The 18,208-nt window shown below is 43.3% G+C and overlaps 1 protein-coding gene across 2 annotated transcripts in view; it reads right to left on the minus strand.

Annotated features, from left to right (window-relative positions):
* Positions 1 to 1,313: 1,313 nt before the first annotated feature.
* The window catches only part of LOC115273952 (serine protease 46-like), a 31,858-nt gene continuing 14,963 nt past the window's right edge, over positions 1,314 to 18,208 (minus strand). For both annotated transcript variants that reach the window (XM_029917283.1, XM_029917284.1), the window contains exon 8: positions 1,314 to 1,728. In XM_029917283.1, coding sequence (XP_029773143.1) covers positions 1,474 to 1,728 — 255 coding nt within the window. In that variant the 3' untranslated portion in view covers positions 1,314 to 1,473. The remainder of the gene's footprint in view (positions 1,729 to 18,208) is intronic.

Below are 18,208 nucleotides of genomic sequence, written 5' to 3' on the forward strand. Positions count from 1 at the left end.
GCCCCCTACTGACTGGCCTCCCTTCGCCCGCACTGGTGTCAGGGCCCACCCCTACCCCGCATCCAGTTCCCGCACCACCTCCCTCCTGCAGCCCACTGCCCGGGGTTGGGGTCCTGCTTTCATCCTTCTCCTGGTGAGATGAGACCTGACCCCTGGGGCTGGACTCCAGGGTTATCGAACGGCCCACATTCCCCCCCCGCCTGCTAACTACAGTAGGGCTTTGCCCCTGGGGCCACTGAAATTGAGCAGATGGAAAGGTGTTCAGGAATGATTTTTTGAAGATTGCAAAATTTTAAGCAGCTCCACCCCGCCCCCTCCATTCAACAAATTCTCTTCTCTTATAGATCCATCTGCTTCGGAAAGACAGCACCGGAGGTAGGTGAGATTTCTGCTCAGAGAAAGAGTGATGGCAACCCGCAGACCCTTCCGGAAGCAGGTGGCCACTTGAAGGTATGTTGGAATTTGGGGAGCATTTTGACGGCTCGGTGACACAAACAGATGACACAATTCAAAAATATAATGAAATCCTATGAGGAGTTAAAACTGTTGGGAAATTCTAGGTGAAAGTGAAAGCAAGTCGGGACATTCTAACTTTTGCCAGGACCCACTTGTCTTGGGTGACACTCAGGCTGCCCATTGAGTGCTCCAATCTCTGCAAAGACAGCAAATCACACCCACTACGATTTTGGTGCCCGATGGGCAGGGGCTCTGAAGCTGAGGCCCACTGGGTCTGAGCTGACCAGAAGCTACCCCTACATGGAGGCAGGGTGCTGGCTCCCTGCGGTGTGATGGAGGTCACACTTGGGAGCTCAGGGCCCAGCTCCCTCACACGATTCATCCCAGCAAGCACTCTGCCTTGCCCCTAATTTTCCCCCCTCCTCCATCACCATCCACCTCTGCCAGAGAAGGGGAGGAAGCCAGTGGGGGTTATGTAGACACTTAGGGGGATCTGAAGGGTTGGGAGAGGCTCACAGGTTCTGGAACAAAGTCCCTAAATGCAGGTCTGGTCGTTGTGAGTTTCTTGGGAAGAAATTCTCTTAGGAAGGCCTGAGGGAAACGGCTCATCAGAGACCCAGAGGAGGGCCGTGGGGACCGGGGGTTGCTGGGGTGCTGAGATGATGAAGCAGGGACTAGGGGGCGCTGAGTCCCACCCCATATTTGGCAGAGGAGGAAAGCATGGCCCTGAGGAGGGAAACACGGCCAGCACCGCACAAGTAAGCCCCTCAGGAAAGGCAAGGTGCCCCTTGAGACAGCAGCCATGCCCCGGGGGGCTCTGAAGGGTCCTGGCAATAGTCAAGAAGAAAGATGATGACTTCTGTGGCACAAAATTCAAGAGCATCTTCATTGAACAACTCCAGACACAGCAGCTCTGGGACCCTCCCGCAAGGGCGCGCCGCCTTGATGTCACATGTCCCCTGGGTCTCCACTTCTTCACAGGGCAGGGAGGAGAAGCAGCTGCCCCGGAAACACTGCTCACAGGAGCCACAGGGAGCCCAAGGACACCAGCAGAATGTAGGCAGTGAGGATGACCTGGCTCAGGAAGGTAGGGCCTGCCCTACTGATGAACCTCATGTCGCCGATCCGCTTCTTGATCCAGTAGGTGAAGTGGGAGGTACTGGTGTAGATGCCCGGGAAGCCTCGCCGGGTGCAGCTGTACCTCCAGCTCACCAGCCCGATCTGGACCCAGGAGCTGTTCACCTGACACACCAGGGGGCTGCCGGAGTTGGCCTGTGGAGGGGAGGGGAGAGGCGTGAGGGGGGCAGCAGGAGGGGCTCACTGCAGGCCCTGCCCAAGTTCACACCTTCCTGGGCTGCATCCTTCGCATGAGCTGCGTTAGACTGTGTTCTCCCTGCGAACATGGCCATGAGCCTGCTCTGCGGCAGGAAGCTCGGCACTGGGGCCCTGGCTCAGGTCCCCGCGGGCCCCTCTCTCCATTCTCCTGCTACCTCTCTGACCAGAACCCTCGAATCCCCTACCTCTGTCCTCCCTGAACTCCTGGGAGGCCTCCAAGGTGTTGGCCTTGACCACCTTCATTCCAGGTCTCCCGCTTGCAGAGTGAGCTATTTGAAATGCAAACCAGCCCCCTTCTTGTTGTGCAAAGAGTAACGTTTATAACAAACAGTGTGCATCAAAAAGCAATGGCTGTTGTGTCTGCTGATGGTGGGTTCATGATATTTTTTAACTTTCTTTTTACCCTTCTGTATTGTTGAAACATGTTATAAATTGGACAAACAGCACTCTCTCTCTCACTCGCTCTCTCTAGATATAGATATGGATATAGATATAGATATAGATATATAATGTAATTCAAGCCAAGACTTCAAGAACATAACCTAATGAAGAGTGCATAAGACACTTAATCATAATAAAACTACGCCTAAGAATATGAAAGAAGACCTACCACAAGGTAAAGATATATTTTTATTCTTAGGTGAGGCAACTTAAAACCATACACAAATGCCAGATCTCAGCATTTGGCTTCCTGCAACATGGAAGACCAGCTACCGACAGGACCTTGCTGAAGAGAACTAAATATGCATGACGCTCTTAAAGACTTTCCATTGTAAATGAGCTGGCAAAAAAATGAAGACTTCTCAGAGTCCAAAGCCAAGCGGGGGAGCTAAGCCCATATGGCTTTTGTCCCAAGGCTATTGGCCAGACCCAGTGGACCTGAGCTTCAGCTTTCCACAGGCTTGTTCATGGGTGCGGGAGACAAGAGGCAAAACCCGGGGGCCTGCCCTAGGAGGGGTGCCCGAGAGGAAACCTCTGGCCAAAAGCTACACCTCCCAAAGAGGACCAGCCCCTCCGAGTGAGGATAAACTGGGAACACCCACCCGCCCTCCCTCGTGTGAACCTGCCGCCTGAATTCACGAGATGTGGGTGGTTCCAAGAACCCAAGCCAAGGAGCTTGGTCAAAGGGGTCCTGGCTTGGTCATCTGCCCCATTATCCGTCAGAAGCAAATGTAGATTCTGTCAGAAGGAACCGCCTTTGGGGGCCACGCTTCAGGGAATCGCACAGAGAACACTCTAAAAAACATTTCCTCACTCTTTAAAACATCACCTCATACGCAGGGAAGTTGAGAAACCATGAACAAATGCCAGCTAGCAGGAAAAAAAGAGAGAGAGAGTAATTAGAGCCTTCATGGCTTAAGACTCAGGGACTCAGGGATTAGCACACATGGAAGGTTCCAAGTTTCTGGTGATGCAGCACAGGCTGGGTGGGGAGGGGTGTTGGTTGTGTTATTCTTTATTCTCCATGCATATTTTGTGAATATTCTTTTGTCTCTCTCTAATAAAGAGTAAAAACAATTTGTCAACCCTCCTTACATTAATCTCTAAGGTTCAAGCAATTCCGAATAAAATGCCAGGTAGACTGTTTTCAGGACCTTGACAATCTGATTCTAAAATTGATGTGGAAGGACACTCGTCCATGAATTCTATGCCAGGTCTGAGCAAGAAGAGCAAACGGGAGCATCGGGCAGGGGTAGATTGGACCTAGCAGAGAGTTAGATATATTTCAAAGCTGTAATGACACAAACCGTGGCAGTGGCATAAAAACGGGAAAATTGACCAATCAGGCAATGGAGAGGCAACCTGATGTCTGCATGTGAGGAGGTGTGGTACCTGTTCTAGGAAGTTCTAGGAAAGGAGGTCTCTGTTGTAATGGTGGGGAAACTGATGACGAAAAATGAAGCTGGGTCCTGCCTGCGATAACAAAACCTCAGAGGAATTAAAACCCTCAGTGTGAAATGTTAAAAAGATAAAGCTTATTAAAAACATGTAGGATCATAACTTTGACTTAAAATGAAGCATACGTTTTTTTTTTTTAATTTATTTTTGATACAGAGAGAGACAGAGCATGTGAGGGGGAGGGGCAGAGAGAGAAGGAGACACAGAACTGGAAGCAGGCTCCAGGCTCTGAGCTAGCTGTCAGCACAGAGCCTGACGCGGGGCTCGAACCCACGAACGTGAGATCTGACCTGAGCCGAAGTCGGAGGCTTAACCGACTGAGCCACCCAGGCGCCCCGAAGCACACGTTTTAAAATAAGATGCAGGGCACCTGAGTGGCTCAGTCGGTTGAGCCTCCCACTTCGGCTCAGGTCAGATCTCAGTGGTCTGTGAGTTTGAGCCCCGCGTCAGGCTCTGTGCCACAGCTCAGGCCTGGAGCCTGCTTCAGAGTCTGTGTCTTCCTCTCTCTCAAAAATAAACATTAAAAAATTTTACATAAGACTCAAAACCCACGAACTTAAAGAGGGGGGATGTGTTGGGCTTAAGTACATCAAATATATGACTATTTGTGAAGGGTACCAGATCTCATTGAAGATAGATGATCGATTAAGACCTGACATTTATTCCATCTAAAACAAACTAGAAGCAAATATTTAGTAGATGTAAGGACACCCTGAACGGTAACAAGCAGAGAGAGGTGGGAGACTTCCAGGGAAGATGGCGGAGTAGGAGAATCCTGGGCTCACCTGAGCCCACGGACACACCTCGATAACGCCCACATCAGAATAAATAAACCAGAAAATGACCCAAAGCCTGGCATAACAGACTCACCACAACTACATGTAGAAAGAAGGCCGCTGTGAAGAGGGTAGGAAGGGTAGAGACCCAATCAGGAGGCAAACTGACCTCAATACTGTCTGTGGGAGAAAGGGATGCCACAGTGCAGGGCAGAGAGAGGAGCAGACCCCACCCCAGGCACCCCAGGCACAGGGGATCCCCACTGAGAAAATGAATCATCCTCATATCATTTGGCTTTGAAAACTAGAGGGGCCTAACTTTGTTAGTTCTTACAATCAATGGGGCTTAACAGAACTTTAAAAATCAGTGGCTCAGCTCTTGGAGAGCCAGAGAGTAATAGGAAACTGAGTCTTTGCTCTTAAAGAGACTAAGAAACTGCAGGGGAGATACAGCAGGGAAGCAGCAGCTTAAAAACACCTAGGGTATATGAGAAGGAGATGGATTTACTAATCTCAGAGTGTGTGCTGGAGGGGCAGGGATCTTTGGGAGAATTCTCCAGAAACAAAGGAGCTGGCAGGTGCCGTTTCCCTCTCCTGCTCCCCAGCCTAGATGCACAGACACCTGTGGGAACCAGAACCAGCCCGCTGAGAACAAGCAGTGCACCTCACCCCCACACCCCCGGAATTCCCCTGTGGACACGCCCCCTCCATCCCAGCGGCCTCCGCAGTTTTCCCAGGCAGCCCCAGCTCACCCTCCTGCAGCGCCCCGCACAGACCCCACTGGGATTGTGCTCCCCACACCACATTCTCCTGCAGACACAGCCCCTCCAAAACACCCTTGGCAGGAGACCATCCAAATTGGTGCCACAGCCTAGCGAGGTGCCAATACCACTCCCAAGTGACTCCTGCCCCAGGGAGAGGGGGAGATAACCACACATACCAATCCAACAGCGGCCCCAGCAGTGGGCTGGGGGCAGACATCTGATCTGACTGCAGGCCCCGCCCGCCAATGAAAGTTTTCGAGGAAAATACCCTGCAATTTAGTGCTACCACGGTTCTTGCAAACGCCTGGTTTGACTCAACTCAAGCTGAAGGCAGTCCCAGACTGAAACTCTAATGACACAGAGACCATATATATATGTGTGTATATATATATATACATATATATATATACGACACAGAGACCATATATATATGTGTGTATATATATATATATATACATATATATATGTATATATATATATACACAAAAGAATACTACTAGGCAAAGAAAAACAATGAAATCTTGCCATTTGCAACAACATGGATGGAACTGGAGGGTGTTATGCTAAATGAAATAAGCCAGTCAAAGAAAGACAAATATCATATGATTTCAGTCATATGTGGAAACTGAGAAACTTAACAGAAGACCGTGGGGGAAGGGAAAGAAAAAAATAGTTACAAACAGAGAGGGAGGCAAACCATAAGAGACTCTTAAATACAGAGAACAAACTGAGGGTTGACGCGGGTGGACCACAAAACCAGCCCGATACAAAATGTTAAAGGGGTGATCTGAGTAGAAGGAAAGAACATAAGCAGTAGTAAGAAAAGTAGGAAATACAAAAGCAGTAAACACTGTGTCTATAAAAGTCTGTCAAAGGACTCACAAATTAAAAGCATGTAAAGTGTGACACCATAGCCCTAAATGTGGGGTAGCAGGGAGAAGAGTAAAGAATGGGTTCACGCTTACGTAACCATCAACTTCATATAGACTGCTATATGCGGATGATGTTACATACAACTCTAATGCAAACACCAATCAAAAACTGGCAATAGATACGCAAAACATAAGAAAGGAAGAAATCCAAGTATCTCTAAAAGCCAGCAAACTGTAAGAGAAAAGAGTAAGAGAAGAGTCAGAGAACTACAAAAACCATATAACAAGTAACAAAACAGCAATCCGTACATAGCTATCACTAATTACTTAGAATGTAAATGGACTAGATGCTCCAATCAAAAGACATACAGTGACACAGTGACGGGACAGACAGAAAAGCAAGAGCCATCTGTCCACTGCTTACAAGAGACTCATTTCAGATTTAAAGATGCGTGTGGACTGAAAGTGAGGGGATGGAGAAGCACTGATCATGCAAACAGAATTGAAGGGAAAAATGGGGCACCAGGGTGGCTCGGTCAGTTGAGTCTGACTCTTGGTTTCGGCTCAGGTCATGATCTCAGGGTTCATGAGATCGAGCCCAACATTGGGCTCCATGCTGCTGGCATGGACCTTGCTGGGGATTCTCTTAATCCCTTTCTCTCTTCCCCGGCTTGTGCACCTGTGCGTGCACACACTCTATAAATAAATAAATAAATAAATAAATAAATAAATAAATAAATAAACTTAAAAAAAAAGAATTTTTACAAAAAAGGCGAGGTAGAGAGTTGAGGAAGACCCAACAGGGCCCGCTCCAGTCTCCAGCTCCCTGATGGTTTGGCAAGGCAGGGAACCCCTCCCCCCAGGGAGCACCGGAGGAGGGAGACGTGGTTGGGCTTGGCAAGGTTTAAATCAAATTGATTTTTGAATCGAGACTTGTAATCACACAGGGCATATCATAACTAAAAGTAACTGAAAACTGTGTACTCCGCCCCAGATGATGTTTGGGGGAGGGAAGGAGCTTTGATGTAGGGCGTGTGGAGGGCAGGGGCTTGGAAGAATAAAACCACTTCATGTGAATTTTCTAACAAATTGAGACTCTTCAGCAAACAAATACAGGAGGGGAAATGTAGCATAGTATCATTTATGCAAGTTAAAATACACATTCAGCAACACTGTGCATTGTTCAGATACAGACATCTTTAAAGACATGTAATAAACAGATTGGAATAGGTGCTTCTGCAGGGATTATGAAAGATGAAGGGGGAAATCAAGACCCTGATAATCAAGCTAATGATAACGTGAGGGCCGTTCCCTGAGAGAGACTGCCTGGACTCCGGGGGCTCAGAGAACAGAACTCCCAACAGTGGAGAGAGAGATCCCAAATGTGGACATTCTCTTACCACAGTGAAATAAAGCCAGAGCCCAGAACAAAACGTGAACTACTCCATCAAAGGAAAAGAAGTTAACCTTCAAAAATGTTCAGGTAAAAACAGAATTCAAATCTACGACTGTCGTGTAGAACAAAAAGAATACCACGTGTGGCAAAGCCCGTGGGACAGGGGCCTCGAGTGCACACGGAAGAGTCCCGTCTAAATATTTTTATCGAACAAGAGAGAATGAGAGTAAGTTATTCATTAGCATCATCAATTGTGTATCACTGCACATTCAGCTCAAGATACTTGAAAAAGAATTAATATAAAAGACAAAAAGGGGGAAACCCATGCATTAGAAAGCAGAAAATCATAGTCTTGAGAAGTGAAAGCAATAGCTTGTTCCTAAAAAGCAACAAAATAGCGCCTGGGTGACTCAGTTGGTTGAACATCTGACATCAGCTCAGGTCATGATCTCACGGTTCATGGGTTCGAGCCCTGCATCAGGCTCTGTGTTGATAGCTCAGAGCCTGTTGCTTGCTTCAGATTCTGTGTCTCCCTCTCTCTCTGCCCCTTATACTCTGTCTCTCTCTCAAAAAATAAACATTAAAAAAACTTTTAAACAACAAAATTGATAAATCTTGTAAATCTTTCCAAGAAAAACAGAAAGAAGAGGAAAATGCAAGTACTTTGTGGCATGAGTAGAAAAGTAGAAGAGCATCCAGGGAAAATGCGCTCCCTCAGAATCTGAAGAATGTCTGTAACTTCCTCTTTATGGATTGAAATCCTGGATGAAATGAGTAATTTCTAAGAAAATGCAAATCATAGAAGTCCAATAACCATGGGCAAAACAATTTAAAATATTGCCCACAAACTACCCCTCAAAGGGAAACAGGCCCAACGTGGTTTCCTGGGTAACTTCTCTCCGGCATTCAAGAAGCATATAATTTATGTTGTTTCAAATGTTCCAGAACATGGACGAATATTTTTCCAGGGAAGCAGAGCCTTCATTCTATACCTTGATATAGGGGGTGCCTATCTCTACACGCCTTAAAAAGATGTAGAGGGGGCCCCACAGGACACTCCCTTCCCAGGCCGGTACCCTTCCTGGGCCCTGCACCAACACTGCCCTGTGCCTGCCCCAGGGCCCAGCAGGGTGGGTCTGCTAGATGAAGGAACAAATGAAACACGTTCTAAAACAAGATACTATAAACCTGGACTCCATGTAAGAAGGAAGCGAAAGGCCACCAGGAGGCAGGAGGGCGATCCTGGTTTGCCCGGGAGGCGGACCTAAGGCATCTGTTCATGGAGCCAACTTACCCCACATCAGAGTATGGAGTCGTCCTGATAGCTCCAGGAAACACATTTTAGGAAACAGGGCATTCGTTCCCGGAGTAAAAATGCCAGAGCCATAGCAGATCGGGAAGGAGGGGCTCTCTCCCTGACGCAGGATGCTCCGATGAGCACCAGCTTCATGCTGAAGTGTGAGGAGCGTGTCCAAGGTCGGCAACAAGAAAAAGCACAGCTACACTCCAGGTCATGGGGGGCGGGGCGGGGAGTGCCCAAGGCCATGGAAAAAGTAAACATCGTGCCTATAAAAGAGGCAAAATCATTACTAAGTGCGGCTCATAGGAGTGTGGCCTGGAGAGCCCAGAGCCAACTAAAACCTCTTAGCTGTAACAGAAGGGTTCCGCTCACTCTTTTCAACAAGAGGAGTCTGGGGATGGAAAGGAAGAAAGTGAAAATGAAGGAAGGTCTCGTCCTTCTGAGGAGGACGCTGCAGATGCCGATGAACTCTGGGTGCTCATAGATTAATATGAAATGTTATGTACGTGTATGGAAAATACGAGGTGACCAGGAGCAGAAGGAAGATGAGACATGATAACTTCCAAACCAACAGCAGAGAGGTGGGGTGGAAAACAAACCCAACACAAAATCCAAGGTGGGGGAACAAAACAAAACATTATTTTTGGTAAATGGATTAAAGGATATTCTTGCAGATATGCCAACAAAAACAGCATCCAGCTTTACGCTGTTGAACAAGAAATGTGCTTAAAACAAAATGGCACATGGGATGCTTGGGTGGCTCAGTCGGTTGATTGTCCAACTCTGTTTTGTCTCAATTTTTTTTAACGTTGATTTATTTTTGAGAGAGAAAAGGAGAGAAAGAGAGAAAGACAGAGCATAAGGTGGGGAAGGGCAGAGAGAGAGGGAGACACAGAATCTGAAGCAGTCTCCAGGCTCTGAGCTGTCGGCATAGAGCCCAACACGGGGCTTGAACTCACGAACCATGAGATCATGACCTGAGCCAAAGTCTGATGCTCAACTGACTGAGCCACCCAGGCGCCCTGAGTGTCCAACTCTTGATTTCAGCTCAGGGTCGTGGGATAGAACCCTGCATCAAGCCCTACACTGAGCCCCCATTAGGCTCCATGTGGAGTGTGGTGCCCATTTGGAATTCTCTCTCTCTCCCTCTGCCCCTCTCCCCTGCTTGCACTCGCCTTCTCTATATAAAATATAAAACAAAAGTTCCTTAAAAAAAAAAAAGGCACAGTGTCTCCTGGAAGACAAAGCAAAAGCAATTGTTCTGGGATATAGTTCTTACACTGCAGTAGACAAGAAAAACAAGAAGAATACTCGTTGAAAAGAAGGAAGTAAATTGATCATTGTTTGTAGATGATCTGTCTCTGGATATGGAAAGGACCCTTGTTACAAGGTAAATACACACACACACAATTTTATATAAATATACACACACATACACAGTTATATACATATATAACTACATATATGTATATAATTCAAGCAGAAAATACAATGAAAGAAAACATACTGCTCAAAGCAGAGATATAAAACCCGTAGGCATATACTTACACTGCAGCAGGCAGTAACTATGTGGAGAAAGCTATAAATCCCTTGCTCTAGTCAGAAAGAAATATAACAAAATAGTCTATTTTCTCTAAGTTAATCTATTAATTTCCACCAACATTGCCACATGATTTTCTTTTTGACATTATACTAAAATTGTTCAGTTGGAACGAACATGGGAAAACAGCCAGGCAAATTCTTTAAAAGGAGAATAATGAGGGAGGACTTGCCTTACCACATACAAAAGAAAAGCAAGAATTCAAATGCTACAACAATTTATGAGTGGTGTTGGCGAAGGGACGAGACTGCACGAGGCAGAAACAGACCCAAACAAGATGGGACCAGGGATGGGATGTAGGATACAATAAGGGGACATTTCTTTTTTCTTTTTTTTTTTTAAGTTTTTATTTTTAAGTAATCTCCAACGCAGGGCTCGAACTCACAATCCTGAGATCAAGAGTTGCACACTCTTGGGGCTGCCTGGGTGGCACAGTCAGTTAAGCATCTGACTTCGGCCCAGGTCATGATCTTACAGTCTGTGAGTTCGAGCCCGGGGTCGGGCTCTGTGCTGACAGCTCAGAGCCTGGAGCCTGCTCCGGATTCTGTGTCTCTCTCTCTCTGCCCCTCCCCACTCACTCTCTGTCTCTGTCTCTGTCTCTGTCTCAAAAATAAATACACATTAAAAATTAAAAATAAAACGTGTCTCACACTTTTCTGACTGAGCCTGCCAGGTTCTCCTAAAGGGGGCATTTCTATTCATTGCCAAAAATACATTAAGCATTCAATAAAAAAACAATTTACATAACTGGCTATATTTGGAGAAAAATAAAATGTATGCCTTCTCTTGACGTTCCAGATGAAACAAAATTAAAATATTTAAAGAAAATAATTAAGAACATGTATGAGTGAATAATTTTATCTTAGGGTGGGAAAGGTACTTCCAGGCACAGCACGAACGCCACTATCATCAAGGGAAATAATGATAAATCAAAATTTTAAATAACTCTATGGAAAGAATAATCCACACCAAAAAAAGGCAAATGATGGACAAATAGGGTAAAATTTTGTGAACCATTTTATAAATGGTAAAAATTTCCAGTTCCCAAAGTTCTTAATAACTTTTTTATTGTTTTTTTAATGTTTTTATGTTCTTTATTTTTGAGAGACAGAGAGAGACAGTGGGAGCAGGGGCGGGTCAGACAGAGAGGGAGACACAGAATCTGAAGCAGGCTCCAGGCTCTGAGCTAGCTGTCAGCACAGAACCGGATGCGGGGCTGGAACCCACGAACTATGAGATCATGACCTGAACCGAAGCCGGACGCTTAACTGACTCAGCCACCCAGCTGCCCCTAACTTTTTTTATTTTGAAATAATTGAGATGCACAGAGAAGCTGCAAGTATAATATTTTTAACCCAGATTTACTAATTGTTCATGTTTTACCGTCTTTGTTTTATATTCTTTCCCCATACATGTATATATATCTTTGTGTGTGTGTGTGTATATATATATATATAAGATGGTGTATATATATATAATATATATATATTATATATATATATACCATCTTAAATTAAGTTGAAAAAGACATGATGCTCCTTTACGGATAATGACTGCAGCATATAATATCCAGAGTGTTCACAGATCAATAAAACAAAAATAGCTTCATAGAAAATCATGAGCAAATGGCAGGGGAAGCCCATGGCACACTGAACAAGGCAAGCATCTTTGTCTAGACTCCCTTTGTCATTGATGTAGAAGGTGAGTTCCTTCTCTGACCCTGGGTAAACCCTTGGGCAGAACCAGGGGGGGGGGGGCCGCTCGCTGAGACTAACATAGTCCCAGACGCTGTGAGGACACCCTCACATAAACATGTCTCAGCTCAGAAATCAGAATATGCGTTGCCACACGATAATTACAACGCCAGACGTGATTTAAAGTAAAAACTTCTCCCCGCTGCTGTCTGAGGCTTATGGTTGAGCAGGACGCCTGGGAAGGAGGAAGCCAGGTCCACTTTCCCCCACTCCTTCCCTTCGGCAACCGCTCCAAGCCCATCCTGCTAACCTGTTTCCGGAACCTGCCAAAGTCAAGCGGGGGAGTGGGGGGGCAGGAGAACCGGCTTATCCCCTGGGCACTTGCTGCTCTCCGGGTCTTGGGCAGATTGATGGCGGACTCTGGCCCAGAAGTGGGCACTATCACACTCTCTGGGTGATGTTGGTGAAACCCCTCCTAGGAGATGACACCCCATCCCTCAGAAGGGGAAGGGGAGTGCACAGGAGCAGCTCCTTCCAGAGAAATCCTCCTCATACAATCCCCTCCGGCTCTGCTCTCTTGACCCTTTGGTACATGCACATAGATGAATGTCACACGACTATCTGTGAATCCTCATACACACTGTATTTTGATGACCTCACTGAAACTTCCACTTTAATATCCTGTTGCACAAGCAATTTACAAAATTGCTCGATTTCATGAAATTAAAGCAAAAATAAAAGTTTTGGTCTACCAGAGGAACAAAAGTTAAAATAAAAATAATGCCCAATGCTGCTGATGATGATGTAAAGAAAAGGGCACTCATATACTGTTGGTATTAACATAAATGGATCAAATATTCGAGGAGGCTAATTCATCAATATCTCTTAAAATGTTAAATGTGCATACAACTGATCTTGTAATTACAATTCTAAAAATTTATTTTAGAGAAATATTTTAACAAATGCGAAAAGATCTATGAACACAGATTTTTACTCTGGCATGGCAGAAAAATACTGAAATGAGTTCAGATGTCTATCAATAGGAGAATGGTTGGACAGACTGTGACAGGGCGTTATGAGAGAATTACTATTCAGTATTCAAGGAGAATGGAATACATTTGTACAGATAGTCCACGAGAGTCCAAGATCTATTTCAAGTGAAAGTAAAAAAGTTCGAGAATAAAATTATAATACAGTCTTTCATTAAAAATAAAAACAAGAGAGGCGTCTGGGCAGCTCAGTCTGACTTCACTCGGGTCATGATCTCACGGTTCGCAAGATCAAGCCCTGTGTTGGACTCTGCACTGACAGTGTGGAGCCTACTTGGGATTCCCTCTCTCCCTCTCATTCTCAAAACAATAAATTTTTTTAAGAAGATGATTTCATGGTTTTAAATACTTCAAACACAAAACTAGAAAGGGTAAATCTTTTTTGTTCAAGAAGACAGAAAAAAGAAAACCAAACCAAGCCCAAGGGAAGCAGAAGAAAAATTACTAGAAATAAAAAATAATAAAATAAATTTTAAAAACTTAACTGCATATCAGGCTGCCAGGCAACTTACAACATATTCCATGTAAGTGGTCTCGCCATAGAGCCAATTTTATGGCCACGTAGAAATTGGGCTGAAAATCATTAACAAAACAAACAAGTACACACGTATTCGTAAATCAAAAGAACACACTTCTAAATAAGTCATGGGTCAAAATGAAATAAGAATGGGAATTATAGAAAATATTTAGAGCTGGTAACAGTAAAAATGCTACATATTAAAATATGTGTAATTAGGCTAAAGCATTATTAAGAGGGGAATTTGTAGCCTTAAATACTTTTATTAGAAAAGAAAAAAGTAAGGAGCGCCTGGGTGGCTGAGTCGGTGGAGCATCCAACTGAGGCTCAGTTCGTGAGTCTGAGTCCCGAGTCAGGCTCTGAGCTGTCAGCCCCTGCTTCGGAGCCTGCTTCGGATTCTGTGACTCCCTCTCTCTCCACCCCTTCCCTACTCCCACACTCTCTCTCTCTCTCTCTCTCTCTCTCTCTCTCTCTCTCTCAGAAATAAACAAATACTGGGGTGCCTGGATGGCTCAGTCGGTTAAGCGGCAGACTTCGGCTCAGATCATGATCTCACAGTTCGTGAGTTCAAGCCCTGCGTTGGGCTCTGGGCTGATAGCTCGGAGCCTGGAGCTTACTTCGCATTATCTCTCTCTCTCTCTCTCTCTCTCTGCACCCCCCTTGCTCACACTCTAAATTAAAAAGTCCATAAGAGACTCTTAAATACTGAGAACAAACTGATCGTTGATGGGTGTGGGGGAGAGGGGAAGGTGGGCGATGGGCATAGAGGAGGGTTCTTGTTGGAATGAGCACTGGGTGTTGTATGGAAACCAATTTGACAGTAAATTATATTTTTAAAAGTATTTAAAAAAAAGAAAGGAAAGGAAAAGAGTCAAGGCGCCTGGGTGGCTCAGTCGTTTAAGCGTGGGGATCTTGATTTCAGCTCAGGTCATGGTCTCAAGGTTTGTGAGTTCAAGCCCTGCATAGGGCTCCATCCTGACACTGTTGAGTCAGCTTGGGATTCTCTCTCTCCTTCTCTCTCTCTGCCCCCCTCCCGCTCACATGTGCTCTCTTTCTCTCTCTCAAAATTAATAAATACACTTTAAAAGAAAATTTAAACTCCAAAACTACATTGGATGTCTTCTTTATCCATTCATCTATCAGTGGACACTTGGGCCACCTCCATATCTCGGCTATTGTAAATAATGATGCAATAAACAGATATGCACATATCTTTTTAAATTAGTGTTTTCATTGTCTTCAGGTAAATGCCCAGCAGGGGAATTAGTGGATCACAGAGTAGTTGTATTTTTAACTTTTGAGGAGATTCCATACTGATTTCCGCAGTGGGTGCACCAGTTTGGATTCCCACCAATGGTGCAAGCGGGCTCCCCTTTCTACACATCCTTGCCAACACCTGTTGTTTCTTGTGTTGTTGATTTTAGCCACCCTCACAGGTGTGAGGTGGTATCTCATTGTGGTTTTGACTTGTGTTTCCCTGATGAGGAGTGATGTTGAGCATCTTTTCATGTGTCTGTTAGCCATCTGGATGTCTTCTTTGGGAAAAAAATGTCTATTCAGGTCCTCAGCTCATTTTTTAAATCAGATTGTTTGAGTCTTTTGGAGGTTTTTTTGGGGCAGGTTTTTGTTTTTGTTCTTGTCTTTTGATGCTGAGTTATAGAAGTTCTTGACATATTTTGGATACTAACTCTTTATCAAAAATATCATTTGCAAATACCGTCTCACATTTCGTAGGTTGCCTTATTTTTGTTAAGGTTTTCCGTTGCTGCGCAGAAGCTTTTTCCCTTTGATGCAGTCTCAGTTGTTTTTGTTTTGCTGTTGTTGGCCTTGCCCGAGGGGGCAGATGCAAAAACAAATTGCTAAGACTGATGTGCAAGAGTTTATTGCCTATGTTTTCTTCTGAGGGTTTTATGGCTTGGGGTCTTAGATTTAGATCGTTAATCCATTTGAGGCTTATTTTTGCGTATGTTCTAAGAAAGTGATCGAGTTCCATTCTTTGGCATGTAGCCGTTTGGTTTTCCCAAAATTATTTATTGAAGGGACAGTCTTCCTCATGGTATAGTCTTGCCTCTTTTAATTAACCATTGATCTGTGTCTATTTTTGTTTCAGTACCATATTCTTTCAATTACTCTAGCTTTGTCATATAGCTTGAAATCTGGGATTGTGACACCTCCAGCAGTTTTTCCTTCTTTCTCAAGAGTGCTTTGTCCATTCTGGGTCTTTTGTGGTTTCACACAAATTTTAGTATTTTTTATTGTAGTTCTATGAAAAATACTATTGGCATTTTGATAGGAATTGCATCCGATCTGTAGTTTGCTTTGCATAGTATGGACGTTTTAATGATGAATTCTTCCAGTCCATGAGCATGGTATATCTTTCTACTTATTTGTGTTATCTTCAATTTCTTTCATCAGTGTCATATAGCTTTCAGAGTACAAATCTTTCGCCTTTGGTTAAATCCATCCCTAGGTACTTTATTCTTTTTGATGCAGTGATAAGTGGAGCTGCTTTCTTAATTTCCTTCTGCTACTTCATTTTTAGTGCATAGAAACCCAACATTTTTCTTTATATTAATTTTGTATCCTGAAACTTTACTGAATTCCTTTATTAGTTCTAATAGGTTTTTGATGGCATCTCCAGGGGCTTCTAAATGTAGTATCATGTCATTTGCATATACTGACAGTTTTACTTCTTACTAATTTTATTTCTTTTGTTTGTCTGATTGTTGTGGCTAAAACCTCAGTACTATGTTGCCCAAAAGCGGCAAGATAAAGTAAAAAACAGGTGAAATTTTTTTAAATAAATAAATAAATAAAATTGGCAGGAGTGAACATCCTTGTCATTCCTGACATTAAAGGAAAACGTTTCAGCTTCTCACCATTGAGTTGGACGTGCTGTGGGTCTGCCATATACGGCGGTTCTTACATTGTGGTACCTTCCCTCTGTATACGCTTTGCTGAGACTTTTTACCATGAATGGATGTTGAATTTTGCCAAATTCTTTTTCTACGTCTATTAAGATGATCATATGATTTCTATCCTTCATTTTGTTAATGTGATGTATCATGTTGATTTACAGCTCTAGCACAAATCTACTTGCTCATACTGAATGATCCTTTTCATGTATTCTTGAATTCAGTTTGCTAATATTTTTTGAGGAGTTTTGCTTCCATTTTCATCAGGGATACTGGTCTGTAATTTTCTTTTTTTATACTGTCTTTGTCTGGCTTTAGTGTCAGGGTAGTGCTGGGCTTGTAGAATTAATTTAGAACCATTCTTTCCTCTTCAACTTTTTGGAATACTTTGAGAAAGACAGGTATTTACTTTTCTTTAAACGTTTGCTAGAATTCATCTGTAAAGCCATCTGGTTCTGGACATGTGTTTGTTGGAAGTTTTTTGATTACTGATACTAGTAATCAGCCTGTTCCAATTTTTTTTCTTCCTGACTCATTCTTGTAAGACTATACATTTCTAGGAATTTATCCATTTCTTCCAAGTTGTCCATTTTTGTGTGTGTATTATTTTTCACAGTTGTCTTATAAAAATTTCTTGTATTTCTATGGTGTTGGCTGAACTTCTCTTTCATTTTTTATTTTATTTGAGCCCTCTCTTCCTTGATAAGTCCAGCTAAAGTTTATCAATTTTACCTTTCAAAGAATGAGCTCTTAGTATCATTGATCTTTTCTATTGTTTCTTCGGTTTCTATTTTACTTATATCACTCCAATACTTATTATTTCCTTCTACTAACTTTGGGCTTTGTGCTTCTTTTTCTCATTTCTTCAGGTGTAAAGTTAGATTGTCTGAGATTTTGTTTCTTGAGGTAGGCCTGCATCACTATAAACTTGCCTCTTAGAACTGCTTTTTAAAGCATTGCCACTTTTGTTTATTTTTGGAAAAACTGCTTTCATTGCTTTCAATGTTATGTTATTGTTTATTCTGGTCTCTACTTCTTTCTGAATTTTTTTGTTATCTCCTTCTTCTATTGAATTTCAGCTAAGTTTATTCTTTTTCTAGCTCCTTGTGGTGTAATGTTGTTTATTTGAACTTATTCTCTTTATACAAGCATTTATAGCATATCTACTTTTGCTGCATCCCATAGGTTTTGGAATATTGTATTTTCTTTTTCTTTTGTTTTGAGACATATTTTGACTTGCTATTTTACTTCTTATTTGGTCCATTGCCTGTCCAGTAGTGTGTTGTTTAATATTTACATATTAAATATGTAATATTTACATTGTAGATTTTCCAGCTTTGTTTTATTGTTGTCGATCTTTAGTTTTGTACCATTGTGGTTGGAAACTATCCATGGTATGATTTTGGTCTTCTTAAATTTGTAACATTTATTATATCTTTTTGTGTGATTTAACCAAAAGATTCTTTTATGTGTACTTGAGGAAAATGTGTATTCTATTTTTCTTGGATGGAATGTTTTATATTTATCTTTTAGAACCATATATTCTGAAATATGCTTGAAGTAAAAAATGTTCTTGTTGGAAAAAAGCAGTAACTTTAAGTAAGGGTATTCATTTAAAATAAAACATATCAGAGG

This window comes from Suricata suricatta, chromosome 12, assembly GCF_006229205.1.
Source record: "Suricata suricatta isolate VVHF042 chromosome 12, meerkat_22Aug2017_6uvM2_HiC, whole genome shotgun sequence".
In the NCBI taxonomy this organism is placed as follows: Eukaryota; Metazoa; Chordata; class Mammalia; order Carnivora; family Herpestidae; genus Suricata; species Suricata suricatta.